Source organism: Rhopalosiphum maidis, chromosome 3, assembly GCF_003676215.2.
Source record: "Rhopalosiphum maidis isolate BTI-1 chromosome 3, ASM367621v3, whole genome shotgun sequence".
NCBI lineage: Eukaryota > Metazoa > Arthropoda > Insecta > Hemiptera > Aphididae > Rhopalosiphum > Rhopalosiphum maidis.
The window spans coordinates 37,791,115-37,810,791 of NC_040879.1; the positions used below are offsets into that span (position 1 = coordinate 37,791,115).

A 19,677-nucleotide genomic window follows, 5' to 3' on the forward strand; every position below is an offset into this window, starting at 1 on the left:
GAACAAAACACAATTTGAACTTGTTTTCTGTGTTTCGTCTACAGTTTCTGCGATGTGAAGCTTGTTGGCCTAAACACATATCATATTAAAATTAAATCCTATTCACACAATCGTTATATGTCGGTTGTTTAGAATTAGTGCGAAAGCGGCACTGTCTATTGAGTTCATAAGGTTCAAATGATAATTATGAAAGAAAATAATGATTTTTTTTCTGTTACTATTATCAAAAAAAAATTGAACCGATTACATCTGAGTGGTTGTAGGGAAGATTTGATTGATTTTTTAATTTTTCTTTCCAGAAGTCTGTTTAAATGTAATAAGAGTGTTTTTTTTGGGCATTTTATGATCACCATTAAAAGGACACCGTACTAGTTTTCTATAAAAGAACAAAACACAATTTGAACTTGTTTTCTGTGTTTCGTCTACAGTTTCTGCGATGTGAAGCTTGTTGGCCTAAACACATATCATATTAAAATTAAATCCTATTCACACAATCTTTATTTGTCGGTTGTTTAGAATTAGTGCGAAAGCGGCACTGTCTATTGAGTTAATAAGGTTCAATTGATAATTATGAAAGAAAATAATGATTTTTTTTCTTTTACTATTATCAAAAAAAAATTGAATCGATTACATCTGAGTGGTTGTAGGGAAGATTTGATTGATTTTTTAATTTTTCTTTCCAGAAGTCTGTTTAAATGTAATAAGAGTGTTTTTTTGGGCATTTTATGATCACCGTTAAAAGGACAGCGTACTAGTTTTCTATAAAAGAACAAAACACAATTTGAACTTGTTTTCTGTGTTTTGTCTACATTTTCTGCGATGAGAAGCTTGTTGGCCTAAACACATATCATATTAAAATTAAATCCTATTCACAGAATCGTTATATGTCGGTTGTTTAGAATTAGTGCGAAACCGGCACTGTCTATTGAGTTCATAAGGTTCTATTGATAATCATGAAAGAAAATAATGATTTTTTTTCTTTTACTATTATTAAAAAAAAATTGAATCGATTACATCTGAGTGATTGTAGGGAAGATTTGATTGATTTTTTAATTTTTCTATCCAGGAGTCTGTTTAAATGTAATAAGAGTGTTTTTTTTGGGCATTTTGTGATCACCGTTAAAAGGACAGCGTACTAGTTTTCTATAAAAGAACAAAACACAATTTGAACTTGTTTTTTGTGTTTCGTCTACAGTTTCTGCGATGTGAAGCTTGTTGGCCTAAACACATATCATATTAAAATTAAATCCTATTCACACAACCGTTATTTGTCGGTTGTTTAGAATAAGTGCGAAAGCGGCACTGTCTATTGAGTTCATAAGGTTCAATTGCTAATTATGAAAGAAAATAATGATTTTTTTTCTTTTATTAATATCAAAAAAAAATTGAATCGATTACATCTGAATGGTTGTAGGGAAGATTTGATTGATTTTTTAATTTTTCTATCCAGAAGTCTGTTTAAATGTAATAAGAGTGTTTTTTTGGGCATTTTATGATCACCGTTAAAAGGACACCGTACTAGTTTTCTATAAAAGAAATCATTATTTTCTTTCATAATGATCAATTGATCCTTATGAACTCAATAGACAGTGCCGCTTTCGCACTAATTCTAAACAACCGACAAATAACGGTTGTGTGAATAGGATTTAATTTAAATATGATATGGTTTAGGCCAACAAGCTTCACATCGCAGAAACTTTAGACGAAATACAGAAAACAAGTTCAAATTGTGTTTTGTTCTTTTATAGAAAACTAGTACGGTGTCCTTTTAACGGCGATCATAAAATGCCCAATAAAACACTCTTATTACATTTAACCAGACTTCTGGATAGAAAAATTAATAAATCAATCAAATCTTCCCTACAATCACTCAGATGTAATCGATTCAATTTTTTTTTGATAATAGTAAAAGAAAAAAAATCATTATTTTCTTTCATAATTATCAATTGAACCTTTTGAACTCAATAGACAGTGCCGCTTTCGCACTAATTCTAAACAACCGACAAATAACGGTTGTGTGAATAGGATTTAATTTTAATATGATATGTGTTTAGGCCAACAAGCTTCACATCGCAGAAACTGTAGACGAAACACAGAAAACAAGTTCAAATTGTGTTTTGTTCTTTTATAGAAAATTAGTACGGTGTCCTTTTAACGGCGATCATAAAATGCCCAAAAAAACACTCTTATTACATTTAACCAGACTTCTGGATAGAAAAATTAAAAAATCAATAAAATCTTCCCTACAACCACTCAGATGTAATCGATTCAATTTTTTTTGATAATAGTAATAGAAAAAAAATCATTATTTTCTTTCATAATGATCAATTGAACCTTATGAACTCAATAGACAGTGCCGCTTTCGCACTAATTCTAAACAACCGACAAATAACGTTTGTGTTAATAGGATTTAATTTTAATATGATATGTGTTTAGGCCAACAAGCTTCACATCGCAGAAGCTGTACACGAAACACAGAATACAAGTTCAAATTGTGTTTTGTTCTTTTATAGAAAACTAGTACGGTGTCCTTTTAACGGCGATCATAAAATGCCCAAAAAACACTCTTATTACATTTAACCAGACTTCTGGATAGAATAATTAAAAAATCAATCAAATCTTCCCTACAACCACTCAGATATAATCGATTCAATTTTTTTTTGATAATAGTAAAAGAAAAAAAATCATTATTTTCTTTCATAATTATCAATTGAACCTTATGAACTCAATAGACAGTGCCGCTTTCGCACTAATTCTAAACAACCGACAAATAACGGTTGTGTGAATAGGATTTAATTTTAATATGATATGTGTTTAGGCCAACATGCTTCACATCGCAGAAACTGTAGACGAAACACAGAAAACAAGTTCAAATTGTGTTTTGTTCTTTTATAGAAAACTAGTACGGTGTCCTTTTAACGGCGATCATAAAATGCCCAAAAAAACACTCTTATTACATTTAACCAGAATTCTGGATAAAAAAAAAAATTAAAAAATCAATTAAATCTTCCCTACAACCACTCAGATGTAATCGATTCAATTTTTTTGTGATAATAGTAAAAGAAAAAAAATCATTATTTTCTTTTATAATTATCAATTGAACCTTATGAACTCAATAGACAGTGCCGCTTTCGCACTTATTCTAAACAACCGACAAATAACGGTTGTGTGAATAGGATTTAATTTTAATATAATATGTGTTTAGGCTAACAAGCTTCACATCGCAGAAGCTGTAGACGAAACACAGAAAACATGTTCAAATTGTGTTTTGTTCTTTTATAGAAAACTAGTACGGTGTCCTTTTAACGGCGATCATAAAATGCCCAAAAAACACTCTTATTACATTTAACCAGACTTCTGGATAGAATAATTAAAAAATCAATCAAATCTTCCCTACAACCACTCAGATGTAATCGATTCAATTTTTTTTTGATAATAGACAAAGAAAAAAAATCATTATTTTCATTCATGATTATCAATTGAACCTTATGAACTCAATAGACAGTGCCGGCTTCGCACTAATTCTAAACAACCGACATATAACGATTGTGTGAATAGGATTTAATTTTAATATGATATGTGTTAAGGCCAACAAGCTTCACATCGCAGAAGCTGTAGATGAAACACAGAAAACAAGTTCAAATTGTGTTTTGTTCTTTTATAGAAAACTAGTACGGTGTCCTTTTAACACATTCGAGACGAATCACGCGCGAGGCGCGTGATACAACTATGTACAATGGAGACGGAACATTTTCGCTCCTTTTTTCCCCTGGAGACGAACAGTTTTTACCAATTTTCGTACAATTATTATGCTTTCGCATTTTAATAAACTTTTATGGTTTTTTCACTATAATATAGTAAAAATGTTGTAGTTTTAAAAAAAAAAAAATAATTTTCATAACTTAAATACTTCATATTTTTCTTACCGGTCAAAACACGATCAAAAATGACAAAAAAAAAAAGTCGACCGATTTTTTTTTAATATAAAACTTCAAAAATAACATTTTTCTTTATTCATAAATTCAAAATAAATAACATAATTTATTTATTACCAAAAAACTTAAATATAAAAACAAATTTATAAAAAATAATCTTAATATTCATACTACTTCAGGATTCATGTGTAGTATAAAACAAGTTAAAAAAAAATAATAAAATTACTGAAAATTCCTATATAAAATGTGTTAATACTAATAATGATTTTAATTTACAACCAATAATTATTTATAGTGTGATATTTTTCAAAACAATCCTCAATACATAACGGTGTATCACACTGTTTGCAATAAAACGAAGTTTCTTTTCTTCCTCTTTTGCCACTTATATATTTTATTTTATCGGCACAAACTTTACAGACTCTTCTTGGATTTTGCTTTGATGCTGTTGATGGTATACGTGCAATAAAATGTCGTCCTGACAGCCGATTTGTAACCGTATCATTATAGTTGTCTTGATTATAGCCACTTTTTTCTGCCAGTTGTAAGCCCAAATTAATTATAAATGTCCTTAATGTTATTTTTTTGTGTTGGTTTACTCTGTTCTTCAATATGTAACTATTTACAACTGTTACCATAAATAAATGAAAGAACATTTTTTTCCACCATTTTAAACTTTTTCTCTGAAATGGATAATATGAAACCATTTGATCTCCGTGATCAACACCTGTTTTGTTTATATTGTAGTCAATAATAGAATTAGGTTTAAACTTAAGAAGTTCACCAGTTTTAGATCTAACTGAGACTTGTTTCATATCTGCTGAATGAGCTGTTGATAACATCAACACGTCTCTTGTATCTCTCCATTTGATACATACCAAAGGACCTTGTTTCGAATATGTCATTTCACCTTTTTGTAATTTTTCCTTTACTACTTCTTTAGGTAGTCCTTTACGGTTAGACATAACCGTACCTACACCATTTGTATTTTTTTTCCAAAGAGCATTTAGAAGTGCTGGGCTTGTATAAAATCTATCCATGTACACAGTGTGACCTTTATAATAATACTCTTCTAAAAGTCTATCAAACAAAGCAATTATCGAATTATCTTTTTGATTTTTACCAGAATAAATTTCAAATTTTAAAGTATATCCTGTAAGAGGATCTGATAGAATATATAATTTCATACCGTATTTATGTGGTTTATTTTTCATATAAACTCTGAAATGTATACGACCTCTAAATGGACACATACCTTCGTCAATAGTCAAATTTTGACCAGGTTGATATGACTCAACTGTTTTTTTATTGATTAAATCAATATAAGGACGGATTTTAAATAAACTGTCATGATTTTCTTTACCTCTTGAAATATAATTTGCATTATTATTCAAATGCAACATTGAAAAAATCGATGAGAAACGATCTCTAGTCATTAGCTTTGACGCAAATGTGCTATGAATAAATGCATTCTTCGACCAAAAGTCTTTGATATGTGGTTTTGGTATTATAGACATATGAAGAATGATTGAAAAAAAACTATATATTTCAGAAATATTAACTGGTTTCCATTTATGCCAAATAGAATTTTGTTTCAGCATATTTTTTCGTCGAAGAGATCGAATAATCGAGTATGCATACCTATTAGTTTCTTTTTTTATTAATTTAATTAAATTATCTGGGAAAAAAATACTAAAAAACTCTATTTCAGTTGATTTACCAAGTACTTCATCTGAGACACCTGACATTGACGTAAATACGTGAGGTTGAGGTTCAGGATTTACTCTTTCCCATTCACATATAACAGGTTCTGTACTTTCAATTGAACGTCTTTCTATATCTCTATTTGTTAAAAAAGGTTCATTATTATCATGATTTTGTATAAAATTTTCATGTTGAATTTCGTCTATGGTGTCATCAAAACCCCATTCCTCAGCTATATTGTCATAATTACTCTCAATATTTTCTATTGGTACTTCATTCATATTTTGCCTTCTATTATCAGTAATTGGAACAGTTAAATCATTATCAATATTGTCAACCATTTCAACAAGATTTTCAAAAAGATTTGCACATTCATTTTCAAATGCAACCGGTAACAAATTCGTATAAACAGCTTCACACGTGTCCTCGTCAGAACTATTATTATCAACATTATCATCTTCTCTATCAGATCCACTATCATCCATAAATTCATCTAACATACGACTTATGTCTTGGTCGTTAATTTTTTTAGACATTTTTCAGTGTAAAAATAATAAAATATTAAACGTAAATTATTTACTAATCACGCTCTGAATAAAAATCAAATGTATACAGCGTCTATTTTATTTTAGAAATAATTCGATAACAAGACAATATTATGACGTATAATACGTAATATGCGTGTCTATACACATAAAATTATATAAATAAAATAGTATTACCATTTAGGAACAAACTCCGTCAACAAACTCCGTCAAGCCGACACACGACAGCCCAAGAAAATGAAAAATATTATTTTGATAAAATTATTAATTGAAAACAACTATTATTAACAGCCAATAGGCGATTCGAATCAAATTCCAGAGACGCTCCACGTGGAGCAAATAATTTATTCTTTTTATATAAAAAATCTTTACGATATTACTTATCGATTGATTGTCGTATGAAAACAATGGTGTGAGTATATGATTTTATATCGATTTTTAAAATTCGATAGTAGACACAACGCGCGAGACGCGTGATTCGTCTTTTATAAGTAAAATATTGTAACGCGCCAGATACGTTACGCGTCTCAAACGTAACTTTTAGATTATGACGGACCGTCTCGAATGTGTTAACGGCGATCATAAAATGCCCAAAAAAACACTCTTATTACATTTAACCAGACTTCTGGATAGAAAAATTAAAAAATCAATCAAATCTTCCCTACAACCACTCAGATGTAATCGATTCAATTTTTTTTTGATAATAGTAATAGAAAAAAAATCATTATTTTCTTTCATAATGATCAATTGAACCTTATGAACTCAATAGACAGTGCCGCTTTCGCACTAATTCTAAACAACCGACAAATAACGGTTGTGTGAATAGGATTTAATTTTAATATGATATGTGTTTAGGCTAACAAGCTTCACATCGCAGAAGCTGTAGACGAAACACAGAAAACATGTTCAAATTGTGTTTTGTTCTTTTATAGAAAACTAGTACGGTGTCCTTTTAACGGCGATCATAAAATGCCCAAAAAACACTCTTATTACATTTAACCAGACTTCTGGATAGAAAAATTAAAAAATCAATCAAATCTTCCCTACAACCACTCAGATGTAATCGATTCAATTTTTTTTTGATAATAGTAAAAGAAAAAAAATCATTATTTTCTTTCATAATTATCAATTGAACCTTATGAACTCAATAGACAGTGCCGCTTTCGCACTAATTCTAAACAACCGACAAATAACGGTTGTGTGAATAGGATTTAATATTAATATGATATGTGTTTAGGCCAACAAGCTTCACATCGCAGAAACTGTAGACGAAACACAGAAAACAAGTTCAAATTGTGTTTTTTTCTTTTATAGAAAATTAGTACGGTGTCCTTTTAACGGCGATCATAAAATGCCCAAAAAAACACTCTTATTACATTTAACCAGACTTCTGGATAGAAAAATTAAAAAATCAATAAAATCTTCCCTACAACCACTCAGATGTAATCGATTCAATTTTTTTTTGATAATAGTAATAGAAAAAAAATCATTATTTTCTTTCATAATGATCAATTGAACCTTATGAACTCAATAGACAGTGCCGCTTTCGCACTAATTCTAAACAACCGACAAATAACGGTTGTGTGAATAGGATTTAATTTTAATATTATATGTGTTTAGGCTAACAAGCTTCACATCGCAGAAGCTGTAGACGAAACACAGAAAACATGTTCAAATTGTGTTTTGTTCTTTTATAGAAAACTAGTACGGTGTCCTTTTAACGGCGATCATAAAATGCCCAAAAAACACTCTTATTACATTTAACCAGACTTCTGGATAGAATAATTAAAAAATCAATCAAATCTTCCCTACAACCACTCAGATGTAATCGATTCAATTTTTTTTTGATAATAGTCAAAGAAAAAAAATCATTATTTTCATTCATGATTATCAATTGAACCTTATGAACTCAATAGACAGTGCCGGTTTCGCACTAATTCTAAACAACCGACATATAACGATTGTGTGAATAGGATTTAATTTTAATATGATATGTGTTAAGGCCAACAAGCTTCACATCGCAGAAGCTGTAGATGAAACACAGAAAACAAGTTCAAATTGTGTTTTGTTCTTTTATAGAAAACTAGTACGGTGTCCTTTTAACGGCGATCATAAAATGCCCAAAAAAACACTCTTATTACATTTAACCAGACTTCTGGATAGAAAAATTAAAAAATCAATCAAATCTTCCCTACAACCACTCAGATGTAATCGATTCAATTTTTTTTTGATAATAGTAATAGAAAAAAAATCATTATTTTCTTTCATAATGATCAATTGAACCTTATGAACTCAATAGACAGTGCCGCTTTCGCACTAATTCTAAACAACCGACAAATAACGGTTGTGTGAATAGGATTTAATTTTAATATGATATGTGTTTAGGCTAACAAGCTTCACATCGCAGAAGCTGTAGACGAAACACAGAAAACATGTTCAAATTGTGTTTTGTTCTTTTATAGAAAACTAGTACGGTGTCCTTTTAACGGCGATCATAAAATGCCCAAAAAACACTCTTATTACATTTAACCAGACTTCTGGATAGAATAATTAAAAAATCAATCAAATCTTCCCTACAACCACTCAGATGTAATCGATTCAATTTTTTTTTGATAATAGTAAAAGAAAAAAAATCATTATTTTCTTTCATAATTATCAATTGAACCTTATGAACTCAATAGACAGTGCCGCTTTCGCACTAATTCTAAACAACCGACAAATAACGGTTGTGTGAATAGGATTTAATATTAATATGATATGTGTTTAGGCCAACAAGCTTCACATCGCAGAAACTGTAGACGAAACACAGAAAACAAGTTCAAATTGTGTTTTGTTCTTTTATAGAAAATTAGTACGGTGTCCTTTTAACGGCGATCATAAAATGCCCAAAAAAACACTCTTATTACATTTAACCAGACTTCTGGATAGAAAAATTAAAAAATCAATAAAATCTTCCCTACAACCACTCAGATGTAATCGATTCAATTTTTTTTTGATAATAGTAATAGAAAAAAAATCATTATTTTCTTTCATAATGATCAATTGAACCTTATGAACTCAATAGACAGTGCCGGTTTCGCACTAATTCTAAACAACCGACATATAACGATTGTGTGAATAGGATTTAATTTTAATATGATATGTGTTAAGGCCAACAAGCTTCACATCGCAGAAGCTGTAGATGAAACACAGAAAACAAGTTCAAATTGTGTTTTGTTCTTTTATAGAAAACTAGTACGGTGTCCTTTTAACGGCGATCATAAAATGCCCAAAAAAACACTCTTATTACATTTAACCAGACTTCTGGATAGAAAAATTAAAAAATCAATCAAATCTTCCCTACAACCACTCAGATGTAATCGATTCAATTTTTTTTTGATAATAGTAATAGAAAAAAAATCATTATTTTCTTTCATAATGATCAATTGAACCTTATGAACTCAATAGACAGTGCCGCTTTCGCACTAATTCTAAACAACCGACAAATAACGGTTGTGTGAATAGGATTTAATTTTAATATGATATGTGTTTAGGCTAACAAGCTTCACATCGCAGAAGCTGTAGACGAAACACAGAAAACATGTTCAAATTGTGTTTTGTTCTTTTATAGAAAACTAGTACGGTGTCCTTTTAACGGCGATCATAAAATGCCCAAAAAACACTCTTATTACATTTAACCAGACTTCTGGATAGAATAATTAAAAAATCAATCAAATCTTCCCTACAACCACTCAGATGTAATCGATTCAATTTTTTTTGATAATAGTAAAAGAAAAAAAATCATTATTTTCTTTCATAATTATCAATTGAACCTTATGAACTCAATAGACAGTGCCGCTTTCGCACTAATTCTAAACAACCGACAAATAACGGTTGTGTGAATAGGATTTAATATTAATATGATATGTGTTTAGGCCAACAAGCTTCACATCGCAGAAACTGTAGACGAAACACAGAAAACAAGTTCAAATTGTGTTTTGTTCTTTTATAGAAAATTAGTACGGTGTCCTTTTAACGGCGATCATAAAATGCCCAAAAAAACACTCTTATTACATTTAACCAGACTTCTGGATAGAATAATTAAAAAATCAATCAAATCTTCCCTACAACCACTCAGATGTAATCGATTCAATTTTTTTTTGATAATAGTAAAAGAAAAAAAATCATTATTTTCTTTCATTATTATCAATTGAACCTTATGAACTCAATAGACAGTGCCGCTTTCGCACTAATTCTAAACAACCGACAAATAACGGTTGTGTGAATAGGATTTAATATTAATATGATATGTGTTTAGGCCAACAAGCTTCACATCGCAGAAACTGTAGACGAAACACAGAAAACAAGTTCAAATTGTGTTTTGTTCTTTTATAGAAAATTAGTACGGTGTCCTTTTAACGGCGATCATAAAATGCCCAAAAAAACACTCTTATTACATTTAACCAGACTTCTGGATAGAAAAATTAAAAAATCAATAAAATCTTCCCTACAACCACTCAGATGTAATCGATTCAATTTTTTTTTGATAATAGTAATAGAAAAAAAATCATAATTTTCTTTCATTATTATCAATTGAACCTTATGAACTCAATAGACAGTGCCGCTTTCGCACTAATTCTAAACAACCGACAAATAACGGTTGTGTGAATAGGATTTAATATTAATATGATATGTGTTTAGGCCAACAAGCTTCACATCGCAGAAACTGTAGACGAAACACAGAAAACAAGTTCAAATTGTGTTTTGTTCTTTTATAGAAAATTAGTACGGTGTCCTTTTAACGGCGATCATAAAATGCCCAAAAAAACACTCTTATTACATTTAACCAGACTTCTGGATAGAAAAATTAAAAAATCAATAAAATCTTCCCTACAACCACTCAGATGTAATCGATTCAATTTTTTTTTGATAATAGTAATAGAAAAAAAATCATTATTTTCTTTCATAATGATCAATTGAACCTTATGAACTCAATAGACAGTGCCGCTTTCGCACTAATTCTAAACAACCGACAAATAACGGTTGTGTGAATAGGATTTAATTTTAATATGATATGTGTTTAGGCCAACATGCTTCACATCGCAGAAACTGTAGACGAAACACAGAAAACAAGTTCAAATTGTGTTTTTTTCTTTTATTGAAAATTAGTACGGTGTCCTTTTAACGGCGATCATAAAATGCCCAAAAAAACACTCTTATTACATTTAACCAGACTTCTGGATAGAAAAATTAAAAAATCAATAAAATCTTCCCTACAACCACTCAGATGTAATCGATTCAATTTTTTTTTGATAATAGTAATAGAAAAAAAATCATTATTTTCTTTCATAATGATCAATTGAACCTTATGAACTCAATAGACAGTGCCGCTTTCGCACTAATTCTAAACAACCGACAAATAACGTTTGTGTTAATAGGATTTAATTTTAATATGATATGTGTTTAGGCCAACAAGCTTCACATCGCAGAAGCTGTAGATGAAACACAGAAAACATGTTCAAATTGTGTTTTGTTCTTTTATAGAAAACTAGTACGGTGTCCTTTTAACGGCGATCATAAAATGCCCAAAAAACACTCTTATTACATTTAACCAGACTTCTGGATAGAATAATTAAAAAATCAATCAAATCTTCCCTACAACCACTCAGATGTAATCGATTCAATTTTTTTTTGATAATAGTCAAAGAAAAAAAATCATTATTTTCATTCATGATTATCAATTGAACCTTATGAACTCAATAGACAGTGCCGCTTTCGCACTAATTCTAAACAACCGACAAATAACGGTTGTGTGAATAGGATTTAATTTTAATATGATATGTGTTAAGGCCAACAAGCTTCACATCGCAGAAGCTGTAGATGAAACACAGAAAACATGTTCAAATTGTGTTTTGTTCTTTTATAGAAAACTAGTACGGTGTCCTTTTAACGGCGATCATAAAATGCCCAAAAAACACTCTTATTACATTTAACCAGACTTCTGGATAGAAAAATTAAAAAATCAATCAAATCTTCCCTACAACCACTCAGATGTAATCGATTCAATTTTTTTTTGATAATAGTAATAGAAAAAAAATCATTATTTTCTTTCATAATGATCAATTGAACCTTATGAACTCAATAGACAGTGCCGCTTTCGCACTAATTCTAAACAACCGACAAATAACGTTTGTGTTAATAGGATTTAATTTTAATATGATATGTGTTTAGGCCAACAAGCTTCACATCGCAGAAGCTGTACACGAAACACAGAATACAAGTTCAAATTGTGTTTTGTTCTTTTATAGAAAACTAGTACGGTGTCCTTTTAACGGCGATCATAAAATGCCCAAAAAAACACTCTTATTACATTTAACCAGAATTCTGGATAAAAAAAAAAATTAAAAAATCAATTAAATCTTCCCTACAACCACTCAGATGTAATCGATTCAATTTTTTTGTGATAATAGTAAAAGAAAAAAAATCGTTATTTTCTTTTATAATTATCAATTGAACCTTATGAACTCAATAGACAGTGCCGCTTTCGCACTAATTCTAAACAACCGACAAATAACGGTTGTGTGAATAGGATTTAATTTTAATATGATATGTGTTTAGGCTAACAAGCTTCACATCGCAGAAGCTGTAGACGAAACACAGAAAACATGTTCAAATTGTGTTTTGTTCTTTTATAGAAAACTAGTACGGTGTCCTTTTAACGGCGATCATAAAATGCCCAAAAAACACTCTTATTACATTTAACCATACTTCTGGATAGAAAAATTAAAAAATCAATCAAATCTTCCCTACAACCACTCAGATGTAATCGATTCAATTTTTTTTTGATAATAGTAATAAAAAAAAAATCATTATTTTCTTTCATAATGATCAATTGAACCTTATGAACTCAATAGACAGTGCCGCTTTCGCACTAATTCTAAACAACCGACAAATAACGTTTGTGTTAATAGGATTTAATTTTAATATGATATGTGTTTAGGCCAACAAGCTTCACATCGCAGAAGCTGTACACGAAACACAGAATACAAGTTCAAATTGTGTTTTGTTCTTTTATAGAAAACTAGTACGGTGTCCTTTTAACGGCGATCATAAAATGCCCAAAAAAACACTCTTATTACATTTAACCAGAATTCTGGATAAAAAAAAAATTAAAAAATCAATTAAATCTTCCCTACAACCACTCAGATGTAATCGATTCAATTTTTTTGTGATAATAGTAAAAGAAAAAAAATCATTATTTTCTTTTATAATTATCAATTGAACCTTATGAACTCAATAGACAGTGCCGCTTTCGCACTAATTCTAAACAACCGACAAATAACGGTTGTGTGAATAGGATTTAATTTTAATATGATATGTGTTTAGGCTAACAAGCTTCACATCGCAGAAGCTGTAGACGAAACACAGAAAACATGTTCAAATTGTGTTTTGTTCTTTTATAGAAAACTAGTACGGTGTCCTTTTAACGGCGATCATAAAATGCCCAAAAAACACTCTTATTACATTTAACCAGACTTCTGGATAGAAAAATTAAAAAATCAATCAAATCTTCCCTACAACCACTCAGATGTAATCGATTCAATTTTTTTTGATAATAGTAATAGAAAAAAAATCATTATTTTCTTTCATAATGATCAATTGAACCTTATGAACTCAATAGACAGTGCCGCTTTCGCACTAATTCTAAACAACCGACAAATAACGGTTGTGTGAATAGGATTTAATTTTAATATGATATGTGTTAAGGCCAACAAGCTTCACATCGCAGAAGCTGTAGATGAAACACAGAAAACATGTTCAAATTGTGTTTTGTTCTTTTATAGAAAACTAGTACGGTGTCCTTTTAACGGCGATCATAAAATGCCCAAAAAACACTCTTATTACATTTAACCAGACTTCTGGATAGAAAAATTAAAAAATCAATCAAATCTTCCCTACAACCACTCAGATGTAATCGATTCAATATTTTTTTGATAATAGTAATAGAAAAAAAATCATTATTTTCTTTCATAATGATCAATTGAACCTTATGAACTCAATAGACAGTGCCGCTTTCGCACTAATTCTAAACAACCGACAAATAACGTTTGTGTTAATAGGATTTAATTTTAATATGATATGTGTTTAGGCCAACAAGCTTCACATCGCAGAAGCTGTAGATGAAACACAGAAAACATGTTCAAATTGTGTTTTGTTCTTTTATAGAAAACTAGTACGGTGTCCTTTTAACGGCGATCATAAAATGCCCAAAAAACACTCTTATTACATTTAACCAGACTTCTGGATAGAAAAATTAAAAAATCAATCAAATCTTCCCTACAACCACTCAGATGTAATCGATTCAATATTTTTTTGATAATAGTAATAGAAAAAAAATCATTATTTTCTTTCATAATGATCAATTGAACCTTATGAACTCAATAGACAGTGCCGCTTTCGCACTAATTCTAAACAACCGACAAATAACGTTTGTGTTAATAGGATTTAATTTTAATATGATATGTGTTTAGGCCAACAAGCTTCACATCGCAGAAGCTGTACACGAAACACAGAATACAAGTTCAAATTGTGTTTTGTTCTTTTATAGAAAACTAGTACGGTGTCCTTTTAACGGCGATCATAAAATGCCCAAAAAAACACTCTTATTACATTTAACCAGAATTCTGGATAAAAAAAAAATTAAAAAATCAATTAAATCTTCCCTACAACCACTCAGATGTAATCGATTCAATTTTTTTGTGATAATAGTAAAAGAAAAAAAATCATTATTTTCTTTTATAATTATCAATTGAACCTTATGAACTCAATAGACAGTGCCGCTTTCGCACTAATTCTAAACAACCGACAAATAACGGTTGTGTGAATAGGATTTAATTTTAATATGATATGTGTTTAGGCTAACAAGCTTCACATCGCAGAAGCTGTAGACGAAACACAGAAAACATGTTCAAATTGTGTTTTGTTCTTTTATAGAAAACTAGTACGGTGTCCTTTTAACGGCGATCATAAAATGCCCAAAAAACACTCTTATTACATTTAACCAGACTTCTGGATAGAAAAATTAAAAAATCAATCAAATCTTCCCTACAACCACTCAGATGTAATCGATTCAATTTTTTTTGATAATAGTAATAGAAAAAAAATCATTATTTTCTTTCATAATGATCAATTGAACCTTATGAACTCAATAGACAGTGCCGCTTTCGCACTAATTCTAAACAACCGACAAATAACGTTTGTGTTAATAGGATTTAATTTTAATATGATATGTGTTTAGGCCAACAAGCTTCACATCGCAGAAGCTGTACACGAAACACAGAATACAAGTTCAAATTGTGTTTTGTTCTTTTATAGAAAACTAGTACGGTGTCCTTTTAACGGCGATCATAAAATGCCCAAAAAAACACTCTTATTACATTTAACCAGAATTCTGGATAAAAAAAAAATTAAAAAATCAATTAAATCTTCCCTACAACCACTCAGATGTAATCGATTCAATTTTTTTGTGATAATAGTAAAAGAAAAAAAATCATTATTTTCTTTTATAATTATCAATTGAACCTTATGAACTCAATAGACAGTGCCGCTTTCGCACTAATTCTAAACAACCGACAAATAACGGTTGTGTGAATAGGATTTAATTTTAATATGATATGTGTTTAGGCTAACAAGCTTCACATCGCAGAAGCTGTAGACGAAACACAGAAAACAAGTTCAAATTGTGTTTTGTTCTTTTATAGAAAACTAGTACGGTGTCCTTTTAACGGCGATCATAAAATGCCCAAAAAAACACTCTTATTACATTTAACCAGACTTCTGGATAGAAAAATTAAAAAATCAATCAAATCTTCCCTACAACCACTCAGATGTAATCGATTCAATTTTTTTTTGATAATAGTAATAGAAAAAAAGTCATTATTTTCTTTCATAATGATCAATTGAACCTTATGAACTCAATAGACAGTGCCGCTTTCGCACTAATTCTAAACAACCGACAAATAACGTTTGTGTTAATAGGATTTAATTTTAATATGATATGTGTTTAGGCCAACAAGCTTCACATCGCAGAAGCTGTACACGAAACACAGAATACAAGTTCAAATTGTGTTTTGTTCTTTTATAGAAAACTAGTACGGTGTCCTTTTAACGGCGATCATAAAATGCCCAAAAAAACACTCTTATTACATTTAACCAGAATTCTGGATAAAAAAAAATTAAAAAATCAATTAAATCTTCCCTACAACCACTCAGATGTAATCGATTCAATTTTTTGTGATAATAGTAAAAGAAAAAAAATCATTATTTTCTTTTATAATTATCAATTGAACCTTATGAACTCAATAGACAGTGCCGCTTTCGCACTAATTCTAAACAACCGACAAATAACGGTTGTGTGAATAGGATTTAATTTTAATATGATATGTGTTTAGGCTAACAAGCTTCACATCGCAGAAGCTGTAGACGAAACACAGAAAACAAGTTCAAATTGTGTTTTGTTCTTTTATAGAAAACTAGTACGGTGTCCTTTTAACGGCGATCATAAAATGCCCAAAAAACACTCTTATTACATTTAACCAGACTTCTGGATAGAATAATTAAAAAATCAATCAAATCTTCCCTACAACCACTCAGATGTAATCGATTCAATTTTTTTTGATAATAGTAATAGAAAAAAAGTCATTATTTTCTTTCATAATGATCAATTGAACCTTATGAACTCAATAGACAGTGCCGCTTTCGCACTAATTCTAAACAACCGACAAATAACGTTTGTGTTAATAGGATTTAATTTTAATATGATATGTGTTTAGGCCAACAAGCTTCACATCGCAGAAGCTGTAGACGAAACACAGAATACAAGTTCAAATTGTGTTTTGTTCTTTTATAGAAAACTAGTACGGTGTCCTTTTAACGGCGATCATAAAATGCCCAAAAAACACTCTTATTACATTTAACCAGACTTCTGGATAAAAATAATTAAAAAATCAATCAAATCTTCCCTACAACCACTCAGATGTAATCGATTCAATTTTTTTGTGATAATAGTAATAGAAAAAAAAATCATTATTTTCTTTCATAATTATCAATTGAACCTTATGAACTCAATAGACAGTGCCGTTTCGCACTAATTCTAAACAACCGACAAATAACGGTTGTGTGAATAGGATTTAATTTTAATATGATATGTGTTTAGGCCAACAAGCTTCACATCGCAGAAGCTGTAGACGAAACACAGAAAACATGTTCAAATTGTGTTTTGTTCTTTTATAGAAAACTAGTACGGTGTCCTTTTAACGGCGATCATAAAATGCCCAAAAAACACTCTTATTACATTTAACCAGACTTCTGGATAGAAAAATTAAAAAATCAATCAAATCTTCCCTACAACCACTCAGATGTAATCGATTCAATTTTTTTTGATAATAGTAATAGAAAAAAAATCATTATTTTCTTTCATAATTATCAATTGAACCTTATGAACTCAATAGACAGTGCCGCTTTCGCACTAATTCTAAACAACCGACAAATAACGGTTGTGTGAATAGGATTTAATTTTAATATGATATGTGTTTAGGCTAACAAGCTTCACATCGCAGAAGCTGTAGACGAAACACAGAAAACATGTTCAAATTGTGTTTGTTCTTTTATAGAAAACTAGTACGGTGTCCTTTTAACGGCGATCATAAAATGCCCAAAAAACACTCTTATTACATTTAACCAGACTTCTGGATAGAAAAATTAAAAAATCAATCAAATCTTCCCTACAACCACTCAGATGTAATCGATTACAATTTTTTTTTGATAATAGTAATAGAAAAAAAATCATTTTTTTCTTTCATAATGATCAATTGAACCTTATGAACTCAATAGACAGTGCCGGCTTTCGCACTAATTCTAAACAACCGACAAATAACGGTTGTGTTAATAGGATTTAATTTTAATATGATATGTGTTTAGGCCAACAAGCTTCACATCACAGAAACTGTAGACGAAACACAGAAAACAAGTTCAAATTGTGTTTTGTTCTTTTATAGAAAACTAGTACGGTGTCCTTTTAACGGCGATCATAAAATGCCCAAAAAAACACTCTTATTACATTTAACCAGACTTCATGGATAGAAAAATTAAAAAATCAATCAAATCTTCCCTACAACCACTCAGATGTAATCGATTCAATTTTTTTTTGATAATAGTAATAGAAAAAAATCATTATTTTCTTTCATAATGATCAATTGAACCTTATGAACTCAATAGACAGTGCCTGCTTTCGCACTAATTCTAAACAACCGACAAATAACGGTTGTGTGAATAGGATTTAATTTTAATATGATATGTGTTTAGGCCAACAAGCTTCACATCGCAGAAACTGTAGACGAAACACAGAAAACAAGTTCAAATTGTGTTTTGTTCTTTTATAGAAAACTAGTACGGTGTCCTTTTAACGGCTGATCATAAAATGCCCAAAAAAACACTCTTATTACATTTAACCAGACTTCTGGATAGAAAAATTAAAAAATCAATCAAATCTTCCCTACAACCACTCAGATGTAATCGATTCAATTTTTTTTTGATAATAGTAATAGAAAAAAAATCATTATTTTCTATCATAATGATCAATTGAACCTTATGAACTCAATAGACAGTGCCGCTTTCGCACTAATTCTAAACAACCGACAAATAACGGTTGTGTGAATAGGATTTAATTTTAATATGATATGTGTTTAGGCCAACAAGCTTCACATCGCAGAAACTGTAGACGAAACACAGAAAACAAGTTCAAATTGTGTTATGTTCTTTTATAGAAAACTAGTACGGTGTCCTTTTAACGGCGATCATAAAATGCCCAAAAAAACACTCTTATTACATTTAACCAGACTTCTGGATAGAAAAATTAAAAAATCAATCAAATCTTCCCTACAACCACTCAGATGTAATCGATTCAATTTTTTTGTGATAATAGTAAAAGAAAAAAATCATTATTTTCTTTTATAATTATCAATTGAACCTTATGATTTCAATAGACAGTGCCGCTTTCGCACTAATTCTAAACAACCGACAAATAACGGTTGTGTGAATAGGATTTAATTTTAATATGATATGTGTTTAGGCTAACAAGCTTCACATCGCAGAAGCTGTAGACGAAACACAGAAAACATGTTCAAATTGTGTTTTGTTCTTTTATAGAAAACTAGTACGGTGTCCTTTTAACGGCGATCATAAAATGCCCAAAAAAACACTCTTATTACATTTAACCAGACTTCTGGATAGAAAAATTAAAAAATCAATCAAATCTTCCCTACAACCACTCAGATGTAATCGATTCAATTTTTTTTTGATAATAGTCAAAGAAAAAAAATCATTATTTTCATTCATGATTATCAATTGAACCTTATGAACTCAATAGACAGTGCCGGTTTCGCACTAATTCTAAACAACCTGACAAATAACGTTGTGTGAATAGGATTTAATTTTAATATGATATGTGTTTAAGG

General features: G+C 30.1%; 1 protein-coding gene across 1 annotated transcript; it reads left to right on the forward strand.

Annotated features, from left to right (window-relative positions):
• Nucleotides 1-9,319: 9,319 nt before the first annotated feature.
• LOC114253674 (gastrula zinc finger protein XlCGF28.1-like) lies at nucleotides 9,320-18,304 on the forward strand. Its single transcript, XM_028188656.1, has 16 exons — nucleotides 9,320-9,418; nucleotides 9,718-9,801; nucleotides 11,631-11,714; nucleotides 12,395-12,478; nucleotides 12,782-12,865; nucleotides 13,164-13,247; nucleotides 13,550-13,633; nucleotides 14,313-14,396; nucleotides 14,695-14,778; nucleotides 15,081-15,164; nucleotides 15,462-15,545; nucleotides 15,848-15,931; nucleotides 16,231-16,314; nucleotides 16,615-16,698; nucleotides 17,760-17,819; nucleotides 18,143-18,304. Exons 1-16 carry the CDS (start codon nucleotides 9,320-9,322, stop codon nucleotides 18,302-18,304), a joined length of 1,413 nt encoding a protein of 470 aa, XP_028044457.1.
• Nucleotides 18,305-19,677: the final 1,373 nt, after the last annotated feature.

Bases quoted from the DNA above. Each gene is read 5' to 3' on its own strand.
- LOC114253674 (XM_028188656.1), top strand. From the start codon at position 9,320: ATGATATGTGTTAAGGCCAACAAGCTTCACATCGCAGAAGCTGTAGAT. The intron at 9,802-11,630 runs GTACGGTGTCCT...ATATGTGTTTAG, and splicing joins TGTTCTTTTATAGAAAACTA to GCCAACAAGCTTCACATCGC. The intron at 12,866-13,163 runs GTACGGTGTCCT...ATATGTGTTTAG, and splicing joins TGTTCTTTTATAGAAAACTA to GCCAACAAGCTTCACATCGC.